Source organism: Anopheles cruzii, chromosome 3, assembly GCF_943734635.1.
Source record: "Anopheles cruzii chromosome 3, idAnoCruzAS_RS32_06, whole genome shotgun sequence".
NCBI lineage: Eukaryota > Metazoa > Arthropoda > Insecta > Diptera > Culicidae > Anopheles > Anopheles cruzii.
Window position 1 is genome coordinate 10,336,716 of NC_069145.1, and position 25,702 is coordinate 10,362,417.

Here is a 25,702-nt window from a genome sequence, read left to right on the forward strand (position 1 = left end):
CTCAATTCCCCGTTCTTGTACAGTAAACGTTGAACTTTGTTTGGAGGTACGCTGGCGGAGTTTACGAAGTACTTAAGCCTAAGCAGGATAAAGTTTGCTTACAATAGGTAGTAGTTAAGTGAAACCAGGAACATTGTTACGAGAGTGGACATCGCCATACGGTTAACGTGGCCAGCTCCATTGTCGTCTTCGGTCGTGCTACCAGCTCCGGGTCCGGTTGTCGTGGTGGGAGGTAGCGCCGGTACTCCGTCCATTCGAATGCGCCACTCGATGGCGGGATAGATGGGCGAGTACCGTTTGAGATACTCCTCGGTGATTTCGTACTCTCCGAACATCAGCGTTTCCTTCGGGGTGCCCGGTAACATATCGTACCCATCGCCACCGTCGTACAGAAACTGGCTCATGATGATCCGGTATGAGGAATCGTCCTTCAGGGGTGAGTAGGATGGAACGTCACATTTTGCACAGCGTACCACGACGCTCACAACTCGCTCCAGCGGAGGCCGCGAAAGGTCGTACTCGACGTGGATTCCTGCCATCTGTAGGAATTCCCCGTACCCGGTCACTCCATCGTACCGGTGAACGCTGTGCTCCAGCATCTGCCGGATAGTGGAACCGGTGACCTCCGTCACTACCATGGCATTACCAAACGGTAGTACCGTTTTGAGGTCCTTCATCGTGATCGGCCCAGCGCTGATGGACGCACGGATACCGCCACCCTGCACGAATCCGATCGCGGCGTCCGTCCAGTAGTCGTCGGCGTTTGTCTCGCGCGACACCGCGTACGTTATCACGACCGAGTCGGCCAGCATGTTGCCGATGTTGCACTCCTCAAACCGACAGCGACTGGAGTCAAGGAACACGTTCGTGTGTCCAATTTTTTCGTCCAACTCCAGGATGCCCGGTCGGTAGAGCTCCAGCAGCTCGAGCACATCCGAGTCACGCTGCACCGTACCGTTCAGAAGGATCGGAGTACCGTCCAATTCGATCAGGTTACCACCGTCGTCGAACATCACATGCAGATAGCCGAGATACTTCGTGTAGGCGTACGCTTGCACCACCGGAACATCCTTGCCGGCGCCATTCTTCACCATCACCGGATAGGGACCTTCGGGTGTCTCCACACTGGGAGCTGTCCCACTGTACAGGAACGTGTGCGAATGACCACCAATCACCAGATCTACATCCGGACACTGGGCCGCAATTTGCTTGTCCCGCTCGAGACCACTGTGCCCCAAAGCGATCAGCACGTGGACGCCCTGCTCCTTCAGTGCGGCCGCTTCTTTGCTGCAACAACAAAACCACAAGCACGTGTGTCAGATTGCTTGATGATCACCAAAACCAAGCGCTGATTCTTACTTGATCGCCTCGATTTCGTCCACAAACTCAACCGTGTTCACGGGGGTCAGTGTCTTCGTTTCCGGTGTAAGATAGCCGATAACTCCGATGCGAACGCCCGCTTTCGTGAAGACGGCCGATCGGTTGAGTGATTTCGTCGCTTGCATCGTGGGCGTCTTCGAGAGGTCCAAGTTTGTCACCAGCACAGGAAAGTCGACTTCGTCCAGGAACGGTACCAATCCTTCCACGCCCAGGTCAAACTCGTGGTTTCCGAGCGACTGTGGGACAAATCGAATTGAGTGGTTAGCTCTCGGTGGTTCCCACTTTGAATGCGGCTACGGACTTACGATGGCGTCTGGTTTAAGTTTGTTCAGAAAGGCGGCCGTTATGTTGTCCTTGTACACCGAAAACCATGGAGTTCCGGTGTACGTGTCGCCTGCATTGAGGTACAGCACCGGTAGACCCCCGGCCGCTTCCTTCTCGCGGTACTCTCGAACTCTGCGCAGCGATTGGTGAGGAGTTGGAATATTGAATTAATAATGGCATAAACTTTGGTGGACGGTGGAGAGATTCAGTTTTCGGTACATTTCGGATCGTTGGCAACCGATCCTCGCTTATTGACGATTCAAATCGACCACCGACGCAACCTTAGTGATAAACACTGTCAATCATGCGGCAATTTGTGGCCACCATTTACGCTAATCGCGGTGGTACGCCGCGGACCAGTGAACCTTGACCAAAGCCAACGTCTTGCAACGGGACGCGGTTTGCGGTGAAAACAAGCCAAAGGAAGGATAACACGAACCACGTGCTGTTTCGAGTCACGTCGCCTATCTGCAGTGAACAATAACGATGCGATAGGTATTTTTTAGTTATCATTGAGAAAATGATAGCTTGTCACTTGGTGCCAGTTGGCACGTCTACTTGTCGGTGGCCTAAGATTCGGGTCGTACTCACTTGTGGGCCACTCGGGCAAAGCCTCCGTAGCAGTGGTTGCTGGCAACATCTTCTGGCTGGCAATCGTTACTGTATGCTCCCGTCTGCTCGAACCTAGCGTGCATGTCGTTGTTGTGAAGGATGATCAGTTCCAGGCCAGTGGCTCGTGGTGCAGCAGGGTTACAGTAAACCGAACCTACGACCACGAGCAGCATGCAAAGCACTCGACTCCAGGCCATCTTCCTTCACTCCTTCGAATTCCGTCAGGATATGTCAAGTCCAGTTATTGGGACCCGCCGGCAGCCTTTAAGTACAAGAAGTAATCATTTCACAATTAGATAAGCACAACAGTTTTACGAGGTTTCTCCGGAAACATATTCTCACGCCGAGACCAACCGAGAAAGACCGACTCTTGGTTTGAAGAAGGTTCGCACGACTGGCACTTGATATTCTCCGAACCCTACCGCAGAAGGTGATAACCGCGTGCGCATTAGGCCATTTGTCTAGTGGAATCCTTATCCAGAGGGCTGTGTTATCGATAACAATTGCCGCTTATCACGCGCTCCCAAACACGCTCTGTTTCTCGCCATAGACTGTCCATAGACGTTTCTGTAGCGCCGTGTCGAGAAGACCCTTCGTCGGTGGTGATCTCTTTAAGCGTGCGCTCTTCTGCGCCGTAACGGGGCCCCTTGGATGGATGCTGTCAACATTGAGTAATTGGCAATAAAGCCATTTCGAACAATCTTGATCCTCGGTCAGTGGTCAAACGATTGTTGCCGAACGCTCTTACGGCTTCCCCCCGGAGATGCACCGCGAAGAGAGCCCAACATCCACCACATGATCAAAACACTCACAAATGACCCTGAGTTTTTTCCTCCAATTGCCCATTTTGCGATTGTTTATCAAACGTACCCATTGTGAACGACAGGATGGAACACCGGAACCCGGTAACCAACCGTGCACCGTGCCTAATGGCAACAAACAGTTCGGACGAAGGGCAGATGAAATACCCTCATTAAGATAAACGCCTCACTTCAATGGGACAGTGGAAGCCACTTTATCAACTTCGAATGCAAATACTACCTGTAGCATCTCCTAGGTAGTGAAGAGAGTGAAACTTTTCTCCAAGAGTAGTCAATGGGCCCAACAATGTTGTCATAACTTTCTACAGGTACCATTGGGTTTCATTACAGGCACAGGCGAATGTCTCGCGTATTATCTATCGCCTGGAGAGCTTTCGAGCTAAGGCCCCTTCTTCAGAGAATCCAATTTAGTGTCAGAGTCAGGAATAAAACATCAATTTTGAATTGCAACGTTTAGTTCTTTGATGTTCGCTGGTATCAGAACTCAAAAAACCCTATCTTGCCGGTGGTCACATGATGAATGACGATCCAATCACTTGACCCAAAAAACAATACATCTGATCGCCCAGATCACCACATCGCTCGTCGTTTACGGACACACACGCTAATGGGAAGCAAAATTAGAATCCCATCCACGACGCGTGGCTGACGTAGGATAAAATTAACACTCGACCAACCGACCGATCTTCCTGTAGTGGTGGTGTATTAAGATGTCGCAGACTAGCTGTCGATACGGTGCGTCGCGTCGTCACACGGGATGATCGATGACAAACGGTTCGCCGTTTCGCTTCAAATTTGGTCACTCGAGCCAGAGGCACGCACATTGCTCAATACAATCGAAGGAAGTCACTTAGAGCACTGCCATTTGCCCGACCTGCCAGCATTTACTTAAAATAGTTACTGCTCCACGCGGTTCCCTTTCGCTGCGACAGACGCCATGTGACAGATGCCATTCCATTTTCTGGTGAAAATTTTGATCTATTTTCTGCGTGTCTGCGTCTGCCAATGTGAGACAATGGTCCTTCCCTTTGTACTTTGGCATCAGCCGGCAGCGCAACGTTGGCACTTACGATACATTAAAATTACTAACATTTATCGCGCATTCGACACTTAGCTTTTGCTGGTTTGCTTTGAAATGGATCTTATTGGAAACAGTGTCGGAACCGAATTCCATTACTCTTCGAGGTTCGCCGAAGGCCGCAGCTGTCACGGAACGTATTCGGCGTTCCGGCCACCAAAAACTCGGCACGTTTTTGCAAGCGCGTTACTTCGATCGTGCAGCACTACCGTTGGGGGCCAAGGTAAACCCGCTCCACCGCGGTATTTACTCACGTGATAAGCCGCGTAAGTACGTTGTTTCGCCGATTGTTATGCCAACGTTATTGTGCCATATTTTTAGGTAGTTTAGCCCCCTTATATGTACCACTGTATTACGACCACCGTTGCAGTACACTATAGAACACAAGAAATTCCCTCATGTCTAGTGCGATTATTCGACTGCTAAAAACCCGCAGAAGTACGCTTTGCGGCACTTTTATACACTTTACACACTCCAAATCCGATAGCTGCGTTTGCGGTTTTACCAACGCCACGCCAAGGCCAAGCGACGCACACGGTAAAACCCGGCTCAGATCGCGCGATCAGGTTGGCGGCACACGCACTGACGACGATCGTCGAAATACTGACGGACGGGCCGGCACAGAGTGTCAGCCGTTATGCAGCCGTAGCCGTAACCGGTGCTCAGCGGGGGGTACACCGGCACCAGTGGCTCCGGGGCGCGGTTGGCGGTGTCTGAGTGAGAGATAGCGAAAGAGCGTCGTACCAATCGCCACGCGGACTGTCGGTGGCCAGACGCAACTCAGACGCTGCACTTGCCGAAATGTACACAAGTTAGGTGGAACAGGTTTGCGAGCCTTTCACGCTGGATGGCAAGGATGTGTCGAGCCGGGAACCCAATTTTTGGTGGCGGAAAATTTCGATGCACCCGAAAGAAGGTAACGATAATCAGTCTGAGACCTGCAATATTATTTGAAGTCAGTCTCGACCCGGTGATACAAATGAAATAGGATACTGGTAAAGTATAACTTTGTGTTTAAGTTTTTTGGAATTCGTGGAAAGTGGAAGATGAAAACATTAGACTTAGACCGTCTGTGCAAACATCGTCTATAGTGTATCGGGGAAAAGAAGAGACAGATAAGAGTCCGCTCTGGAAGTGTTTTTTAGTCAAGTGGGCGATAGCATTTATCCATTTGACACAGCCCAAGAAGAGACTGCGTTTCAACGGACCGTGGGATGCGCCGCTGTGTTAGCTTCCTGCTAACTTGTGTGCTGACACTCGATAAAAAAAACTTCTTGGCACTACAACCCTATAATAGTTGCAGCTTCCTCAACTGCCTCTGGTTATCTCGGTATTTGGCATCAATTGACTTCACCGCCGCGGAACTACATTTAACTACGGTGTCGCAAGTGCTGGAATGAAGTCGATCTGAGACCACTAAGTAACTAAATGTGTATGATGATTGAAGATACGATACAAGGCAAGATTTGGCGTTGATTGCGGTACACCTCGCGCCGAGTGCTGTTTCCTCCGAGTTTCGAATGGTTAAATGCTTCGGAGAGCGCTTCAGATTGCGACAGTCACCGGTAGTGAAGTAATCAGGGTAATGTGGCTAGGAAAATGGAACATTGTTGTAGTTTTCAACACATTGCAGGTAAAACATGGACATGGAATTTCTGTCCCATCTCACACACTATCCGTCACGACGTGCTTAGCGAAGAACCCAAGTTTATGTTGAATTGATAATAGCTTTCAAGCTCCGACGAGGTACATTTTATCCTGAACTCTTTGGTGGAACAGTTGCAACACATTTTATTACCATTATCGTCGGGGTTCGTGTGCAATTTGCATTAAAAAAGGCACCTTTTAAACTTTGCCGAAAACGAACGGTGTCGGAAACTTTTTCCATCTACGAACGATGTAGAAACAGTTTCATTCAAAGTTCACTTGTTCGTGCACATAAAAGAATGGCAATTTCTTGGAAGCAAGATTCAATAACAATGTAGGAAAAATCTCGGTTGAGAGCCGCGACTTTGTGTTGGGTCCCTCTGATGCTCTATGAAACGAGACGATTGGGGATTTTGCAGCTGTCACGGTCGCGAACATGTTTCGTCCATCCCTCGGGCATAGCAACGCTAACATTGAGTCTTATTGGAATCATATCTGGTTCAAAAATCGGTCGATGGCACAAAATGAGAGAGAGCCAACTGAATCTATTAACCAGGGCCAGGTGCTTTCGGCCTGGGCGTCAACTGATTAACTGCCAAGGTGCCACCCGGGTGGTTTCTGTGGTCTCCAACCGCAACACGTACGGTTGTTACCGGCAAGTGATTGGCCTACTGCCACTAATTAACGGCCCACTCTCGATATTGGGCCGCTTATTAACCCGTCGCCAACAGTGATTCGCGTCGATTATGTTGATCGAGTAAGTACACACGGTTGATAAGAGAACAATTGATTGATCACGTGCCGTGTAGAATGATTTAATGGTCTTTTTTACATCGAGTCTACCTTATCAATTCAATTTTCACGCTTACGTTAATGGTAATCACTGGAGCACGCTTCCACGTGAGATAGTGTAGATTTCATGTACTGTTTTAACACACGTTTGTTGTTGGGTTGTTTTGTTGAAAATAAAATACAATCATTCGGTAGTTAATCAAGACTTCAACTAGCATACCGACCGCCTCCAGTCAGTGGTTTGACGCTAGTTGTAAAGTATTTTCCCCTCCAACACGCATTATACGCCTTGAGGGCACACTCAATTTTCCGCACCATGTAATTATAATGAATACAGGCACATCCTAGTAGATGCCAAGTAGTAAACAGCAATCGTTCGCTACCGATAATAATGCCCCGAAGCATCTCGTGCGACGTGAAAGTGATGTAACAGTAATTGCTTATGCCATCAAGTTAACTTACTGTCGCGCCGAAATCCGAAACGTTGGCCCATGCCTTGGTGCAGTTGCAGTATTCTAACTCTTTTACTTTTACTCTAACACCGTGGTGATTTAGTACATTGATAGCTAATCGAGATTGCACCATTCGACTTGGCTGAATTTAGTTACATTTCTCGATAACCTTAGTGCTTTATTTTGTTTATTCCATAGGCGGTGGTGCATTTTAAGCTATTGCATTTTCATTCAATAATGTTCGTTAAATAATAAATTCAAATTTTGTTCGTGCTGAGTGTTATATTTTTTAGTACAACCGAGCTGATGGACCATGTCATGCGGATTGCATAACTTTAGGCGCTGCGGGCAGTGTTTTGGGCCAAGACTGGAATGGTACATTAACTTTCTTTCGCTCGACCGCTTTCGTTTAAAAGTCCTTAACAGTAGAGTAAATGAAAACAAACTTTATTGTTTATATCACGTGCTGTCGTAATATCATTGGTTGGTTGAGTAATATTTTCCTACCATCTCGATTCTGTCTATTAATAACTAACGGTTCCGGTTACTACAGCCCTTTGTCTCGTTCGGTCACGATTGCCCCAAAACCTTATTGCTTCCGCTTGACCTCTGACTTGATACTCTTTGGTAGCCACACGCAATCGTTCAATCTAAAATCTTGTGATTGAGTTTCTTTACAACAACCCTGCCCAGCAAAGGGTGGATCTTTGCTGCCTTATTTATGATCCTACCGGCAACAGGGCTCAGTGCCGGTCGTCGCATGTTTGGTAACAGGTTCCCTTCTCCTATCATGTTCCGGTTTCCGGTCGGCCGTCCGCGCAGGCATTGTGTAACGGACCCGGCCCCGCACCGACGACCAAAAGTATCCCGAGAAGGACACCCTATTGGGTAGCACTGTGTCGACGGCCTTGTCCCTGTCCCCGCACGCAGACCTTGACCTTTGCCGAATGCAATTACTTGCCGCATTCCACTTCTCGGAACATTAATTCCGAATTAGCTAACCACAGCGAAGGCCGGCTTGCGCCACGTTCGGCAGCCGGCAACGACTCATTGACTTCGCAGCCGTTCACCGTCATCGTGTTTTGTTTGCGCTGGTCGGTCCTAAGTCTGCGCAAACCCCTCTGCAGATGTCGTTATGCTCTCGGACCCCCAAAAAGCACTGCGGTGCGGTGGTTCGATGTTGCTTTATCACTGTGCGCCGCTGCTTGATTGACTTCTTCTCACCAGACGCTAATCGGTGGATGGTTTTCTCGCCACCTTCAGCTTCTGTCGGCAATGTCGTGCCACATTCAATTATTACAGTTTATCGCCTCTCACGTCGCGTCTGGCATCCCCGAGTGCCGTCGACTGAATAAAATATCTTTGGTTGTCGATGCTATGTGACCCGCCTCGAAGTCTGCACGCTGTAACCGGAAGCCACCGGCGGCTACATTACTCAACAGCTTCCGACACTGTGCTGGCCGCCGTTATCCCACCGGGCCCACGATTCGTCATCTTTCGTCCTCGACCTATGCTATCACTTTCGTACACTTCCTCATTCACTGCGCGACTCAAGAATCGATAATGGGGCCCCGGCCAGACGGGCCGGGGGCCGGTCACGGTGTCCGGGGAGACACTGGCGGCGAGGCGAGGGTCCTTCCGCCGTCGGGGCCGCTGAGTGGCACGTCCGTTCGCGGTGGCTGCGGAGCGTAGCTCAGATTGTGTCCCAGATAGGCGCTAATTAGTAGGTCGTCCGGCGAGAGGTTCAGCCCGCGCTCGGCGGACATCCTCTGCAGCCTTTCGTACATGGCGGCCGCCGTAAGTGGCCGCGACGGTGTCCAGCTCGGTGATTCCCGTGGCTCTTCCGGTGGGCAAGGAATCATTGTATGTGCGAAGCGTGCTAACGGATATTCAATTTGTTCGCCGTTTCCTAGGACGCGCCCCAGATGTGTTCACAGTTCGAACTGGTGCTTAAAGCTGGAACACACGCGGACACGACGCAGACTGACTGTACCGGACGATTGACAAAATGCAACTGTGCTGAGGTGGCCCGAGGATCGTGGCAAGCGGCCACACCGCTGCTTATGCTTCCCTTTTTAGGGGCCGCATACCCCGTACCGTACCGTTCTAACGAACCCTCGGGAACGAATCTGGAAGCCATATGATGACGGTTTGTGCCGAGACCGATGACGATTGCAGCTGATCGAACGGGAAGTGAAATAGAGACCCGGTCGCTTAGCGCCCGGCATTCGAGCCATATCGCCTCTTTTGCTTTTTTTCTCGTGCTCAGTGAAAGAGAAAGAGCGAAAGAGACAGAGCCGTATGCGTTACGGTCCATAAACGTCAGCCAGACCACGGAATGAAGCAGAACGACCGAAAGGATACGCAGATTGGTTCCCTTTAAAGGACCCCGCTGTTGGCACCCTCCGGCACTGAGGGTGTTGATAGCACGCAAGGGCTGGGATTTTGCCGGAGCGTCGCCAGTTGGGCTGCCGTAGTTTTGTGTTCTCTCCTTTTTTTCTGGTGGAGCGGCTATCGTATATTCTGTTTTATACCCATACAGCTTTAAATTATTTGCCTTCCAGTAATCCTTTCCTATTTCTTTGGCTAAACGTTGGATGATTTACCTAAAACAAGGAACATTTGCTTCCTCCCAGGAGACATAAGTCGCCGGCGCCCAGAGTGATGATCAATTTCAGTTGATCGTTCCGGTCCGGCTACCACCCAACGGTCGTCCTTCTACGGCCATATGCTGCCAATGTGTGCCATACAGGAACGTGCTTTCCGGCCCGTTGAGCATGAGCTGGCCCAGCTGGAAGGTTGGAAGCAAAGTCCTGGAGTAGCCGTGTCGAATACATGAATCACATTATCCTCATTTTTACGTTCCTCGGAATTTACGTTCGGTACACTTTTCTTCCAATAGCATTCTCGGTAAAACTGGTGCTCCCGTTTCGTTGAATGTGGTTTGTTATTTGATTGAGCAAAACGCATAAAGTACATTCATTGTCGAATTAGCCAAAGTGTGTTTCGGTTACGGATCCGAACAGTGCAGAGAGTGGACCTCGCTGCATTGTCCCACGCACGAGAAGTGGGAAACTGTTTGTAGAAATAATGCATTTTTACGACGGTGCCCGAAGTGCGACACTCAAGAGTTGTTTCAAATACAGTCCATTGAGCGCGAACGCGCAACGAGCCATTGGCACTTCCGCCTGAAGACCGTAACTGTCGCGATGGAAATGTCCGGACAAAAACAAAACGAACGGAATGTAGAGCTTCTGAGCGGGAACGAGACAGCTGCCAATGCTTCTCTCCTATAGGGAAAGTGTCCGTTGTCAGGCATTGCACCCGCGAAGGATTCTCGGGCACGGGATCGGGCCGCTACATTCAAAATGCTTTCATAAACCCATTACATCATAGCCAACGCCCGGTACTCGTTTTGGAGCACTGTTCCGGGACCAACTTCGGAGCGGTCGGAGTATTGCAAGGAGACTGATCTTCTTCTGTCTTGCATACGTGGTTCCGCTTGGTAAAGAAGATGCATTTTTAATGCATGAGTTTGAAACCGACTTTTACAACAACTTTGTGGGCTTTTGTTATTACTATTACTCTAGTATCGGAAAGAAAGAGTGACCACTATTGTTTCTTTCGCTCTAGTGAATAGCTCATTCGTGTCATAACTTGTCAGTAACAATGCAGCGTTTTCGTGGCCCCGATGTACATCTGAATTGTCAAGTCCACAGGCCATAGGTGGCAATCCTTACAATATTCCGCTGCCGGCACTACGGAAAGGTCAAACGGATACATCGTGTCGGTTGGCACAAGTGCGCTGAAAGTTTGTTATTGTTTATTACATACAATGACAAAACAACTAGCCTAGCATTTTACGAGGCCGGATACTCTGGCATTGTAAATGGCAAACGGCAGGGTGTCAGATAGGACCTATGATTTGTTTCTGGTTTGCAAAGTTGATTCCAGCTGACCAGCAGGCCAATTGTTGCTGGCCATGAGCCAGCCATTTTGTTAATTGCTGCGCATTTAATGTTAGTTATTGGTTCCAGTTCACGCCGATTCCCCAATGAGGTCAGGGCTTTTGGAAAACGAAACGTTATTCACCTTTATCTGTCATTCTGTTATTAGAATCAATGATCGCTAAACAAACGATTAAATTCGTTTAAAATTTCGTAAGTGGTGTGGTAATTATGGTCAACCATTGAAGTGGACTCTCAGCCATTTCATCGAGACTAAATGCAGTCGGGTTTTTCAATTTGTTTCCCATTTTTCCAGAGTTGCGAAAAAACCTAAATGATTTGGATTAGTAATTTTCAAAGCGCTCCCCAAACCAGTGGCTAATTGATTTTGATTATCAATTCAATGAAACTTAATGTATAAGCAAATGTCAAAAGTGCGCTTGAAGTGCGCATCAAATCGTTCACAAGTGCACTTTTAAGCTGAGTGGTTTGGCAGGAAGTTTTAGTGAATGATGTCAACCTCTTCATTAAGTCGTGTTTTGCGTAGTTCACCGACACTCTAAAGAGAAATCCTCGGAACAGGAAATAAAATTAAACAACACCCGAGGCTACTTATGGTCGATTTTAATTGGGCTCGTGCGCTTTTGGTGCAGCTCGTCGGAACACGCAATTTTTTGTTTCAAGCAACCAAATTCTAAAGCTACAATACAAAGAAAATGCTGCTCAGTATTCTACCATCAGCATTGCTATTAAAATTCCTGTCAGTAGCCTAGAAACAATGCAAACGCATTACATCTCTTAACAATTCTTGGCCCAACACCGAGTTACAGTTATGAATCCATCACTCCTTGTTGCTGGTTCATGGCATCCCATTTGCCAAGAATGTGTGTACATCGAAGCGAAATACTCATCGAACGTTTAAGAATGCATGTTTGGCACGGGAAGACCGATGGACGACCGAGCGTCGATACATTTGAAGGATGTATTCGTTTGTACAAAGTTTCGTTCGTCCTTTTTCATGGTTTCCGTATTTCGACTGCTCCTTCTTTTCGCTGCTCATTTTTGTGGGTCTGTTTCGAGTGTGTGCTGCACCTGGACAACGTCTACGAATTCTGTTTTGAAAATAATGTATTTGTGAACTTCAATTTCTAGCAGTCTAATGCTTGATGAGGACGAATCGAGGATCAAACGCAACACGCGAGCGAGCGAGCATGTTGTTTGGTTGCGTATTTTATGCCGGGCAGGCCCTAGAACTTTGGATCCTTTTCTTCATTCCGTGTGAAATCAGAAGCATTCCATGCCAATGCCATACCAATGCCACCCGATGCCTGATGGCCGTCTCCTGAGATCGTGCAGTCCGAGCACGTGGGCTCATACGGCGTGTGCCACGCATACCGTTCAATTCACACCTTCCGGTGGCGATACAAAGTGTCTCCAGTAACTTGCACTTGCGACGGGCGAAAGTATCCTTGAACGTTGTCTAAGAGTTTGGCATGCAAATGCCACATTGCAGTTGGTGTGGCGCGCAAATCAAACGGATGTTGCTGAAACTATTCCAATCTTTTCCCGCCCGCCCGGGACGTGTATTGGAAAGTTTTTTTCCCGTTTTCATGTTTTGCATACCTCCGTGAACGGGGCTCCGGTGTGTAGTGGAGTTCGTTTGCATTTTCAGCATCGGCACCGCCTTGAAGAACCGGTTGAAGATTGTTTGCAGAAAACGATGTCACGGCATTTTTATCGAAAATGGGTCCTTCTACGAAATTGACTACATTTCGCAATCATCACGAGCCACGAGTGCCTTTCCCGAATTCAAATCTTCTGCCCTTTTTACGGACCGATTCTGCTTTTAAAGTGTAAGTCTCCTGTTTTTTGCAACTGCGTGATGCATTTGGACGTTTTTTATTTCGTTCGGCCGTGAGCCATCGAACTGTCTCGTGGAAATGTGTGGCCCATTGCGCTTCAGCACCAATGCTAGCAAATGCTCGACGTGCGCAACGAGTGCCATAAAATGTACCATTCGTCATCGTACGTCCTAAACGCTTGTTCTGTTTTTCTAACCAGCGTACCTTGGTTCTGCGAAAGCATCCTCGTGAATTATTAAGCTGGCAGAGTGAAATCACGCTTCATAATTCATCAAGTACGCAGGCCCAATGCGAACTCGCTTCGGCTTGTCGAAAATAATCACCCACGAGTGTTTGTCGAAATTTGCCGAGACTTGCGCCGAGGTAATCATATCACCGAGGATACTGAGCGAATACTTGAGCACGAGTGCGAACACCAGTCCGTCCGTCTGCTGCCCGACAAATCCTAGAGTATCCTTGCATTGTGTGGCACCCCTAATATCAGTGCTGCGTTGATCGCATCTTGGCCATACAACGCAAGTTCACTTATGGGATTACTGTTCTTGGGCTACGACTCTCATTATAACTCGCGCTGCTTTTTACTTGGCCTCAGATTACTTGAGCTCCGACATTCTTGGTTTAATTTCACTCCACTCCACTCCTGATCGATGTTTGAGACGACCTGGAACTTACCTGAACGACCTGGAACTCAAAATTGCAGTGTGGTCGTTCTTTACCAAACATACTGAACGGCTCATAATTTCTGGTCACTTCTAGACTTCAATATGTCCATTAGTCAATGGCGCTATGCATTTTATTTCATGCCGTCATCGACATCGTTTAGTCATTAATGGGTTCTTAAACCTGCGTTTTGGGTTTGTCTCTGCAGTAGCGATTGGTTTTGAAATAATGCGTCTAAATAAACCAAAGAGATTTCCTGATTGTTTGAAAAACTCCGGAACGTTGTCAAACTATACCGGAACCTGCATTCGATCCCAACTTTTGTGGCAACTATCCAAATTCTGTACATAATTTTATCTCAATTTTTTGTAAAAATGTCGAAAATAATCGACCCCTGCATATCGACCCCCTACAGGTACTTCACCATCTGCCACCCGATTCCAAGGGTTGTTCTTCGATTCGGCGGCCCACACTCGACCTGCCGTGCGCGTGTTCGTCCTCGTTGGCGCACGTCCCGGCGCACGACCATCAAACGTGCGCGCAGTGGCGCACGCCACCACCACTACGAAATGGGCCGACTCCATCTCTTTCGCTCCTCTCCTTCGCTTGCATTGCCATCGCTTGGCATATGTCCTTCCGTGCGTCACGGCTGGTCTCGTGCCATTTCACTCGGGCACCCTTCGAACTCGGTGAAACAACTGCCGTCCCCGACAATCAAACAGGATCAGACGGCGACGACGGCGACGGCGACAGCAGCAGCTGTTCGTCGTCGATTCCGAACGCGACCTACCTACATAGGAAAAAAGCATAAACGCTTCCCGGACAGATTGTTGTAGGGTGCGTAGCTCTCTCGCTTCTTTGGCTCGCTGTTTGGCTACCGTCTCACTCACTCGCGCACACGCCTCGCGCAGCCCGGTGCAAAAGGCTCTGCAGCCGGCCGGCCGGCCGACGCAGCATAATCCGCCTGCTTCTGCTCCCGCGATCCGTAGGGGGCTGGCGGCGGGGTTCAGTTGCCGGTCGTGTGTTAATGTGTTTCTGCGTGTGCACCTTTGAAAACAACGCGCAAACCGTTAACCGCCAGTGGATGGCGAACGCACGGTGAACGCAAAGGAAAGCGCGATAGAGGGCAAAGGAGGAAGAAAGAGTAGAGAGAGAAGGGACCCGTGGAACCTGCCGGCAGCTTCCGAAAACTAGGACCACCGACGGGCGTTGGCGTTCATTTGAGGAAGTAACGTTGCGCGAGCTGCAGCGTGCGGCTCTGCGTTTAAGTGTTGAAGGTGCTTCGTGAACGTGGACAAGTGAAACGCTGCGCTCTGTTATTTGTTGCTCAAAGCTTCAGGACGTCCGTAATGTCCGGGTGTCTTTAGACGGCCCTGGCGGCACGAGTCATCATCGTCATGCCAAAAACTGTTCCAAAGACCGATCGTCCGACTCGAGGACGTCGGTGCAATCCAGGCTCAGGCACTCCGTCACCGAGCCACGAGCGCCAACAGCCTGTGAGGATTAGGGACGCCAGGACACAGGGAGGCCAGCGGCCCTATCCGACCGTCGGGAGGGCAGCACACCCCAATCGGCCACCGTCGCCACCGTCCGTTTCGTCCAGCACCGACCAGCCCTCTCCGGTAGGTCGAGTGACCCCGGCTGCTTCGAACTATCTGCTGGAAGCGCTGCACCGGATCCGTGAGCTGCAGGATGAGCTCGATTTTCTGCAGAACGATCCGTACGCTGAGGACACGGACGAAGACGACGAAGACGACCAGTTCGGTGGCGGCGACCAGCAGCAGGAGGATGTGATTGGTGGGCAGCAAGCGGAAGCCATCGGGTGGGCTGTCTGCGCTCGGGAGACGATCCAGTTCCTGCAACGCGAAGGCATCGCGGCCGACAGCCCACTGCTGGCGAACCTTCGCCAGCGTCTCATCGGCCCCGACCGGCGGCGTGAGGAACCGACCGTACCCGACGATGGACTATCCTGCTGAGCCACTCCGGGGGGTCACGGGAGTATTTGCCCCGTGGTCACGGTGTCTAGTCAACCGTGCACCGTGGTCGGCACATCAGGGCGGCCGGTCAACAATCGAAAAACGTGTGCGTAAGTGTGCGACTCTTCAAAGAGAAAAAAACTCTAGTCACATTAAGCTAAGTACTAAGTAGGGCTTCGTAACTTTCTTCAAAGCGAATCTAAATAAACCAAAATGTATCGCCAACTTCGACAGTCGCTGCTGTATTTTGTTTATAAAAAATCTGCGCCTGCAAGCAGGCAACACGCACACCACATGTCACGTGTCCACCTGTGACTTTTCTGCACCGTCTGCCTTTGTAAAGCAACACCATACCATCATCACCTTCTTTTCGTGTCATCGTCATCGACACAATAGAAACAAAGGTACACAAAGCAGGTAAATAAATATATTCGGGCAGCATCAATCATGCCCTAGCATCGTTTATTGGTGATCGAGTTTCGAAGAACAATATAAATCTTTATTATTTGACTAGCAAACATGCCTTACAGTTACGCCGCTGATTCTCAATTGTCTTGCGGGCATCATGTCTTGCCGCGATTTCCTACTCTCTTACGCTTCGAATAACTTTCGCCCGCGCTCCACGTGTACCACGTTTTGCTTCTGTCTTGTGTGCTTGTCTTTTCTCATTATCACCGGCCCTTCGGTCATGTTTCCTGGCACCGCCATGATGTGTTTCGTTCCCCATTGAGAACGAAAACGTCATTACCGAGAACTGTTTTCGCGGCCGAAGAAGTAATAATTAATTTCTATTTGCCGTACGCTCCACGATGACCTTCAGCCCTCGGCGCGTAAGAGTGGAGAATGTTCAAAGCGTTTGCCAAATCTCAGGCCGGAAAGTGGGCTCATCAACGTAAACGGAGTCAGTTGTAGGATACTCCACGCGACGCCATGATGCACGTTTAAATTTAGAACGCGTACGCTAGAATGAATTTTTGGTTGCTCAAAGAACGAGTACTTTGGATACCTTCAAACCATTTACTCCACTCCACTTTTTTCAACCAGCGCCACTGGCCAGCGGTCGACCAAACTAAAGAGTTTCAACAAAGTTTGACATAACACAAACGAAACTTTCGTAACACTTGTGCCGAGCGGGGCATGATTGGCACTCGGCACTGAGTACCGAGAAACGGAATCGCATCAAATAAATGGTTTCCGGGAAGCCAATTCGTGGTACAGCTCAATATATAGCTCAACTTTTGGCCGAAAGCGAAGCCACTTACCCTTCATCACAATGCAACTGAACATCATGCAAATGACCCATGCAACCAGTGGAAGCAATAGACTCGGGCGCGAATGTCCCCCACCCCTCGGGTGGCGAGAACTAGTTTGGCTAAATGGTTTTGCAAACTAACTCAATAACCGGAGTTCGGCGGAGTCGTACTGTGCAGAACGGCAGAACACGGGGCACGTTATCGAAGCTGAAGGACTGCCCTCGATGCCGTCGATGGCCGGGGGCCGGATGGGTGTGTGCGGGCCACTTCCGGCGGGCGTTACGGTTCCTGGGGTGAAGAGCGACCGTTCAGCTGCACGGACGCCCTCGGTGGCGGTGGCCGATTTTCGGACGGTGGCAGTCGCTCGCACAGCCGGTGGCACTTGGTGTCCCCGTGACCGCGCCCGGTCACGACCAAGCTCACAAACTTTCACCTCTTCCCCTGGACGCTCTGCACCGAGAGCGACTTTCGGATGCTGTGGTTGTGCGAGCGCCGGATCGTCGACACGAAGCTCGTCTCGCACGCGTTTCCGGCCGAAGACAGACCGATCCGGCGCTGGACCGTCATCGGCCGGCAGCACAGGTAGCGGTGGAAGTGCTGCCGGAACACGCCGGACACGCAGTACAGGGCCACCGGGTTGATACAGGAGTTCAGAAAGCTGTAACGAAGCGACGGACCATTAGCGGGGACCAGAGGCAGAGACTTTGATAAGGAGGATATTTTAGTTAAGTTTGCTACATATTCGATTGGCTTATCGTACAGTTTTGATGATGTTCTAGGCTACGGCTGAGTTGTAGGTTTGTTTTCGAACAAATTCTCGACTAAGAATGGAGCTGATCTTACTCTTTGATCTTTTGATGAACATTTCGCTTGAAATATTTCACCATAGCTGTTTCCGTGCTCTTTCCACCGTCTTTTGCAACTATAAAGTTCATGACTATATAAAAGTTGTTCGAAAAGACTGACAAGACTCACTATTCATTGTAACGTGTGCCGTGGCTGTTCCATATGAAACCAACTTTATCAGCTCGAGCACCAACACGAAACGAGCGTGTTTCAACCGACAAAGACTGTGAAGTTTCTTGGTATATCTGTTTCTTCATGTTCACTATCGGGGATCGGGACCAAAAGTTGCGCATCCCGGTGCCAGGACGCTGTAGGGAACGCTTGCCAACGTCATAAACGAAAGTTTCGTTCCCATTTCGGTAGCCTCCGGTGTACTCCGGCGTGGTGCAGAATGCGACTGACGTAGTAATTAAATTCCTCGCATGTTCGGCAACCGAAACGGCTGTGTGTGCACATTTGAATAGATATTTGATGCAAGTAATTTGGAGTAATAAATTGGAGTTCCCCGTTCCGAAATCCCCTGGTGGAGCCGATAAACTATTCGAGCACGAAATCGAATTATAAAATCCGGCCAAACATGCGACCCCAAGGGGCGGCCACGTGCGGCTTACGAAGGGCTCCAGAATGATACACCGTGTCCGGGTGCAGTTTGAGTGTGCGTCAGGCTCGTTCACAGCCCGTACTGATTGCACAATCAATCTTGAGCACCCTTCCTGGCTGTCGGAGTGGAAAGCTCTTCATTAAACTTCTCCGGTGGCTCAGTGCATCCGGATCCGGGATCCGAGACTGGTACAGTGCCTGTTCTACGCGCAGGCGAACGGGGCGTCGCAACTTTCATGATGGATCGGTTCGTGCAGGGAGCCCGATGGTCCCTGCGATTCATCCTAAGACTATGTGAAGTGCCGAGATAATCCGCAGAGATCCGTTGTGCATTTCGGGGGGAAAAGATGTATGAGGCCCCAAACTGATGGCCACGATCCCGACCAACGGCTCCCGACAGCAAGGATCCATCCACTAGGATCCTGTCCCACTGAGCCCGAAAAGCGTTCCAAATTTCCTGCTCCGCGTGGAAGTTTTTTGGCCCCAACCGATGGGACACTCACTTATGCATGCTGTGAAGGGTGTACTCTCAATCGGGTTCGATGTAGGCACCAGACGGCACCGATTGTGTCGTATCTTTATGCGAAATAAATTGGCTTCTCGCACGCACGTGACGGGCCCAAAACCGTCTCCATCGTGGCGTCGTGGCCCACCGAAGGACAACGATCTGTGATGGAACCAACTTTGATGTGTTATGTATTTTATGTGCCACCCAGCGTTGGGTTCTTATGAGGCCACCATGCGGGGCAACAACTAGCGCCGTGTGGCGAGCGGGAATTTTCATTGCAAATGTGGTGCCGCCACAATGGATGACACAGGCCGCCTTTGTGATTCGCCGTTCAGTGGGTTTTGATGGAATGACCACAGAGGCTCTACTATGACACGGCCTGTGTGATTGATACGTTCTCTGGCGCCTCGAAAGCCTTGCGAAACGGCCTACGGCGTTTTGGCGCGAAGACTCCGGACTATTCTGTCGGGAGGGCAATATCAATCTGTAGCTCTTGGCGGTTTGCTTTCCAGCCGACTTCCAATATCGGGCCTGTTTGCGCCTTGCCAATAGACTGCCCATGAGCCGACTTAATGAATCGTTTTCTCCGTAGACGGAGTGTGCACTTTAATAGATTTTCGGGCGGCCAAAGTAAGGAAGAAAAGTAAATGAAAAACTCTCGTAACAATTGGCCAATTCGGGGATGATAGAATAGAGTACCATATTCTACAGTTCTCTGGCAGAGCGCATTGCGGAGAGTTTAATTAGTTAATTCTGAAGAACATGTTATCTTTGTACCTTGCTATACCTCCGACAGCGGATAGATTCTTTGTTATTTGCTGGGAACAACGTCCACAAAAAGGCAAACAGTTTCAAATTGCCCAATTTAATTCTGGCTCCGCGTAATCGCGTAACATAGTAGCCGTTCAGGATGTTTGACTTGTCGGCCTGTCTGGCAGCTTGACGTGTCGTGCTTGATGCGATCTGATCCTTAGTCCGATTCGCAAAACGCACCGCGAGGGCATGTTAATTAATTGCACATTTTCGATCGAATATTCGAGCTGTCAAGCTCATCCTCACCTCACCAGAAGCGGTCCAATAACCGTACCGATGAGCGGTCCTGGATGGAAACTGTTGGCAAACACTGCAAAGCAATTACAGCGTACGGCGCCTCGGTTGGGGCGCTTAGCAACATCGTCGGCGGCTGACCGCACATTATCACCGCCGGTCCGATGATTGGATTAATCGAAGCGTGGAGCCCAACCTACCTGAGACAGAAGCCGGTGATGCGGAAAAAGTGCCAGAAGTCATCGTAATCCTCCTCGGCGCGCGGGTTCAGGTGAAACCACAGCTCGACGACGTGGTGCGGCAGGAAGCACACGATGAAGACGGCCACGAAGGTGATGACCATGCGGGCCACGTGGCGCCGGGCTCGCGCCTGCGAGCGGCTCTGGGGGCCGGCATTTTCGCCGGGCATCTCGCGCGCGCTCGTGTGCAGCCGGTGGGCCATCAGCACGTACAGGATGCCGATAATGGACAGTGGCAGGAAGTAGTACACGATCGAGTTCAGGACCGTTTTGTACCTTGCAATCGGCGGTGGTGGGACGAATTGAAACAAATTAGTGACCCCGAGGCCGGTGTCAGGGTTCCCCGTGCCCGGGACTTACTTGGAGTAGTTGGAGTCGTTAGCCCGCGGTCCGAACGGCGAGCAGTACTCGATGGTTTTGTTCGACAGCTCGATCACGACGACGTCCGACATGTACGCGGATGGCATCGCACAGATGATGGCCAGCACCCAGATCAGAAATGCCACAATCACCGTCAGAGGGCGCGTCTAGAAATTCCCCGCCCCCGGGAAGCATGGTTAGCATCAGATCGGGCCGGTGAATCTCCCGCGCAGGGTTCGGACTTACCTGTAGCTTGCGCAGTGGGTTGACGATGGCACAGTATCGGTCGGCGGACAGGGCCGTCAACGTGAACACCGACACACCGATCGAGATTTCCTCAGCAAACTCCGTCAGCCGGCAGAGTGTTCCACCCCAGGGCCACGACTCGAGCGTGTAGATCATGGAGGCGAGCGGCACACAGATCAGGATCACCAGCAGATCGGCCAGCGCCAGAGAGAATATGTATCTGCAGGCGAGCGAGGAAAAACGAGGAAAACGAGCTGAACTTTCTGAAGTGGAATTGGTTGTACAAAACAAGACGACGAAATAATAATGAAGAGCTAGGCAATTGGCGAAGACAAAAGTAAAAGAAAAAACGGTTGGAAATATAAAACAAATAAAGCAAGTAAACCAAAACTAAAAAGAAAAGAAGGGATGAAGAGAACATGAAAGTAAACAGTAAGTAAAGTAAAAGTTGAGAAGGTGAAGCTAAACAAATTAACAAGAATAACCGAAAGGATGAAAAACGGGACAACATTAAAACCGCAATTTATCCGAATATTCACAAACGCGCGAAACATGACCCCAAAGATAGCTTCAGGGCACTGAAGTGGATAATGGCTGCAAACAGGGCAGCGGCGTAAGTGTCCCCGGTGCAGTTCCACCCTTCCGAGTGCGTGTGTCCGTAGAATGTCCAAGACAAGTGCCCCGGCTTGACAGACACGGTGTGAATATTCTTCGCTCATCGGGCCACTAGACCTCGGAAGATTAAGTTTCGTCATCGTCGCAAAATGGTGTCCTCCGGTGGAGCGGAAATCGTGCGGCTCGTGTTTCGCGCCCGGGACTAGCCCGACCGGATGCTACCGAAACTCGTCTCGTCGAGGCAATATATTTTTCCGGTCACATTTTTCTTCCCACCAGACAGCCACCGGATGACCGGCGGTCCTGTCGTGTGGTCCGGAGACCAGTTAAGGCTTTCGAGCAGTGTCTCTGCCGAGACGAAGCGACACCCAAGGGCCGCCTGAAGCCGGTGGGGCATGATGTTGAGGCATGTTGGGACAATGGTATCCTATCATCAATCACCTCATGTATGTAGCCACCAACACGTGCCATCATGGGGATCGCACGGTAATGATGACATAAAAAAGGCATCCGCTTCGGAATCCTACCTCAAACGGGTTGGCAGGACTGCGTTAACCAGCCCACAGGACTGGGCATGGCTTTTCGCAAATGTTCAAAGCTTAATAGTTAATACCGGCTCATAATGTTTATCCGCAGCGCAAGCTTTACGAATGGCCGACCGGAGAAAATGGTTCCGCCGGCTGCCGGTTGGCTTTCAATCTGCTGCTGACTGGCACTGGGCGACTACGCGAAACGGATTACACCATCAAACCTCCGTGTCTGCTGTCTGTCATCGTTAGCAGCGTGCAATTCCGGTTCGAGGAAAATAATTTCTCGTGATTGCTGTGGAAAATTTTGTAGGGCAAATTTGTGGGCCAAAATCCATTTCGAACTCGAAATTAATACGTTTCAAGCAGCCCAATTACGCATTAGCGTATTCTGGTGGAGTTTTGAGGTGGAGCGACCGCTAATGAAATCATCGCATCGCTATTCGTTGTCAGCATGTCAGAATGTTCATCAGAATGAGGATTGTTGTAAAATTTTGAAACGTGCTTGGGGCGTATGTGTGGCGTATGTGTGACGTATCGGATGATAATTAAATTTACCACAATAACTCGGGCGCCGGTTCAGGCTGAGCAAAAGTATGGTTGCTCATGGGAATATTGATTGCAACACCGGAACAAGGTTAGTGTTGGCTAGGATGGTGATACGGTCCGGATGTTGCCATGGTTTGTGCACCACGAACATTGCACGGAGCTTTGTTTTCGTTTTGCGTTGTATGAGCATTTGCATTCAATAAGCGTTTGGAAGGATTGATTTTGATTAAAAACCTCTTTCGATGGAGTGAATGGAAAGCAAACGAAGCATTTGACACTGGCCCAATGTTCTTCGAACCGTGACGTCGAGGACATTGTTTAATGTGATTTAAAAAAAAAATCAAACTCGAATCTCGAGTTCGAAAAAAAACTGCTCGAAAAATGGAACAACTTTAAATGGTGATCGAAAAAAAGCCTTTCCGGTACGCAGTACGAAACACGTCGCAGGACCAATAGGAACATCAAAAGAACAGGGACACACGGTGACAGGGGGGGACATCAGACTTATTGATTTAGCAGAACTTCCATCTTCCGATGTTCACCAACAGGTATTACATCGGGGCACAGCTTCTGTTTGTCCCATTCACAGTGCATCCTTTCTAAGGGGAAAAATACCGCTCAAGAACGGGGACAAAATAATAAGGGTCTCCGTAGCCACTTGACACCGATTTGCCCCCGTTGCCCCGAGCACTCACGTGTTGGGAATGTTTCGCATCGCCCGGTGGCGTAGAAAGATCACCACCAGCGTCCCGTTGCCGACGATGCCGACGATGAAGATCAGCGCGAAGACGACGGGCACGATGTACGTTTCCGGGCGCTCCTCGTACGGCACGTAATCGTTCACCTCGTCCACCACCACCAGGTCATCGGAAGTGGCCGGCAGCCCCAGTCCACCATCGTCCCCCGACGATGGCCACGCCGGCGACGGCGATGGCGTAAACGAGTCCGCGAGCAACCGGATGGACTTCTGTATCCGGCTCTCACCGACCGCCGTCTGGTCCGGTTCGGGCCGCACGAACCCGTACGCCGTGGTGTCCTGTAGCAGCGTCGACAGGGGCGGTCCGTACTCTTCCGGTTCCGTTTGGCGCAGGTCGACCGTGTAGCTATCGTTCAGCTCGTAGTAGTACCGCCGGGCGGCGGCCATCCTTCCGCCCCAGGTGCGCGCACCCCTTGGGTGCTTTCCTCCACGGGGCGATGGGGGTTGTAACAATGTTCCGGTCCGGTGTTCGGTTCCGTTTTCCTATTAAAACCGGAAACACGGCAACGGGGCACTGGAAAAAGAAAACGAAACGGAGCACAAGCAACAAGAAATGAAATTGAGAACGGTATCGGAAACTGCGAAGCCACGGTGACAACACATTGTCACCGCGGTGTAGATGCGCGTGTTTTGTAACGAATTCCCATGATTGCCCACGGGCAGCTAAATACCGACTCCGGTCGATGGTCACCGAGGGCATCGTTAAGGATCGAGGTTTTTGAGCAAGTTTTTTTCGAGCTCAGAATCTAACAAACGGTGGGAAATTGTTCCACTCGGGAACGGATGAAGACGAGGGGAAGCAGCATTTCCTTTCGAAGCTCGATTGGATTTCTTTGAAAACAACGACGCGGAAAGATGGTTGAAGTTTGTTGGCAGGAAAAACCATCATCCTTCGGCGAGCTGGGCTGATGAAGAAAGTGGCGTCGAATCCGCTTTAAGAACCGGAGTCCAAGCGAAGCGAAACGAAGCGATGTAACCTTCCCTGCGGACGGCTTCTAGTTACGCTCGCAAATATGTGGCCGGTACGGCGATAGTTGCTTAAACCCCCGTTCGAGTGGATTTTATATTGCCCAACAGCATCAACCGGACGCTGGGCTACTGCGGTCCATCGATTCCAGGCACGTGCCGTTTGTTTGCCCTTAGCGATACTTTACCCCCGGTGGCCATGTTCGAGTGTCTCCGAGCAGTGCTGAACCGGCCGCTATTTATATGGTAATTTAAAGGAGACGTGATGTACAGAGAATTTAATAAATACATCCACTTGGGCGCCCGGTTTCAGCGTAGAAACTTTCAGTTGATTGAGTTGTTGCCGCAGTCGTGGCGAGCATATTTTAGCAACTCGATCGTACGGCAAATTTGAATGGTTTATTCGGTCCAAAGTTTAAGCTTTTGATGTGCCAGAGTGCTAGAAAAACGGTTCCGAACGGCTTCTGTCTGGTTCGGTGCGTTTCATTTCAATATAACCGACATTGCATGGTCCGATGACGGTCTGCTGGATGATGATGGTAATAGAACAACGCCCTGCAAGCCGTGGAAACTTTTACTATCACCGTTGCTATCAATCATCGCGTGTCAGCATCGCGTGGCCGTGGCTGCCTAAAGCCGATTACCATCGCATTACTGTCAGCCGGTCGGCTGCCTTCCGGCTAACGCAGCTTCTTAACGCCCGGTAGCGTGGTCCGCTCTTTGTTTCACCGAGATTTGCTTATCGACTGCTTCCTAGACACTTTCGCAGTCACATGCTTCTGTGCACAAAGTGCATTAGAGCCCCGACAAGACGTGTACTCTAGCAGACTATTCGCCCCAGATTCTGTAATCCGCTCCGTTCGCTTCTGCTTTTTGTAAGCCCGGCCTGGTCGTAGGGATGGGATGTTGTTTTGTTTCCTGTCGGTGTTCTACCGTCGGAAGTGGGTAAAACATTTTCCAGCTGCTTTCATGCAGTCCTTGCTTGCCGCTCGGGGTAATTCGGGTGCGGGTGCCATTTTTCCCAAATTGGAACGATGATTTATCCTGCCATAAACACGGAGGCCAGAAAACCCTGTAGCCAGAGTTGCTAGAGGACGTTCTGTTTCCGGGAACGTTCTGCTCGGAGCGATCTGGAAGATACATCTGGGGGGATTTATAGATACGAGTTTTGTAATTGAGAAACAATTGAGTGCGATAAATTATACACTAATTTATGCCACCGGAAACAGAATCGTAACACGAAATGGTTGATATTCAAATGACTTGGGAAAGTAATTAGAAATATCAAAACTAAAACCACCACTCCGTTCGGCTCGGATTTTCGCTTCGTTTGGCTTCTAATTAAGAATTCCCAACGCGCGGAGGATGCCGAGATTGTGGGCTGAAAAACCCAAAAACAGCTCAATCTTGGGTTCGCCATTGTGAGTTCGCCCAGCAAAGGCGGATTAAGTGATTTGCGTTCGGACGAATGGTCCCAAACTTGGATCACTTTGCCTCGGCTGTCGGATGTCCTTTACATCCTACTCGGTGGGCGGAGAAGCTACGAGGGAACATAAAACATAAAACGACACGCCGTAAAAACCCGTGGTGAGCTGAGAATTATTAACGTTCTTTTGCAAAGCACTCTCAATGGGGCCA

At 50.0% G+C, this 25,702-nt stretch overlaps 3 protein-coding genes across 4 annotated transcripts; 1 reads left to right on the top strand and 2 right to left on the bottom strand.

Moving 5' to 3' along the window:
* Window positions 1–13: 13 nt before the first annotated feature.
* On the bottom strand, window positions 14–7,059 carry LOC128271963 (protein 5NUC). Of its 2 annotated transcripts, none has more exons than XM_053009659.1 (5): window positions 7,035–7,059; window positions 2,296–2,497; window positions 1,686–1,836; window positions 1,360–1,616; window positions 14–1,287 (listed from the first exon to the last, which is right to left on the bottom strand). In XM_053009659.1, exons 1-5 carry the CDS (start codon window positions 7,057–7,059, stop codon window positions 99–101), a joined length of 1,824 nt encoding a protein of 607 aa, XP_052865619.1. In that variant the 3' UTR covers window positions 14–98. The 2 variants fall into 2 exon arrangements, with proteins under 2 accessions (XP_052865619.1, XP_052865617.1); XM_053009657.1 differs by lacking the exon at window positions 7,035–7,059 and adding an exon at window positions 4,470–4,608 and having other exon boundaries at window positions 2,296–2,578.
* A 7,913-nt stretch (window positions 7,060–14,972) lies between these two features.
* Window positions 14,973–15,551, top strand: LOC128269805 (uncharacterized). Its single transcript, XM_053007208.1, has one exon. The coding sequence runs from the start codon at window positions 14,973–14,975 to the stop codon at window positions 15,549–15,551; it is 579 nt and encodes a 192-aa protein (XP_052863168.1).
* Window positions 15,552–17,233: 1,682 nt separating this feature from the next.
* On the bottom strand, window positions 17,234–23,485 carry LOC128269806 (neuropeptide CCHamide-2 receptor-like). Its single transcript, XM_053007210.1, has 5 exons — window positions 23,037–23,485; window positions 20,651–20,870; window positions 20,405–20,571; window positions 20,006–20,320; window positions 17,234–17,462 (listed from the first exon to the last, which is right to left on the bottom strand). The coding sequence occupies exons 1-5, from the start codon at window positions 23,483–23,485 to the stop codon at window positions 17,234–17,236; spliced, it is 1,380 nt and encodes a 459-aa protein (XP_052863170.1).
* Window positions 23,486–25,702: the final 2,217 nt, after the last annotated feature.

What these genes read in the sequence shown, in the direction of transcription:
- LOC128269805 (XM_053007208.1), top strand. Translation starts at nt 14,973, where the DNA reads ATGCCAAAAACTGTTCCAAAGACCGATCGTCCGACTCGAGGACGTCGG.
- LOC128269806 (XM_053007210.1), bottom strand. Translation starts at nt 23,485, where the DNA reads ATGGCCGCCGCCCGGCGGTACTACTACGAGCTGAACGATAGCTACACG. An exon ending in ACCCACTGCGCAAGCTACAG is followed by an intron (nt 20,572 to 20,650) that starts GTAAGTCCGAAC and finishes GGGAATTTCTAG; the next exon opens with ACGCGCCCTCTGACGGTGAT. An exon ending in ATCACCGGCTTCTGTCTCAG is followed by an intron (nt 17,463 to 20,005) that starts GTAGGTTGGGCT and finishes GCTTCGTTACAG; the next exon opens with CTTTCTGAACTCCTGTATCA.
- LOC128271963 (XM_053009659.1), bottom strand. Translation starts at nt 7,059, where the DNA reads ATGCTTCGGGGCATTATTATCGGTA. An exon ending in TCGGGGCATTATTATCGGTA is followed by an intron (nt 2,498 to 7,034) that starts GCGAACGATTGC and finishes CCTGGAGTCGAG; the next exon opens with TGCTTTGCATGCTGCTCGTG. An exon ending in AACTTAAACCAGACGCCATC is followed by an intron (nt 1,617 to 1,685) that starts GTAAGTCCGTAG and finishes TTTGTCCCACAG; the next exon opens with TCGCTCGGAAACCACGAGTT.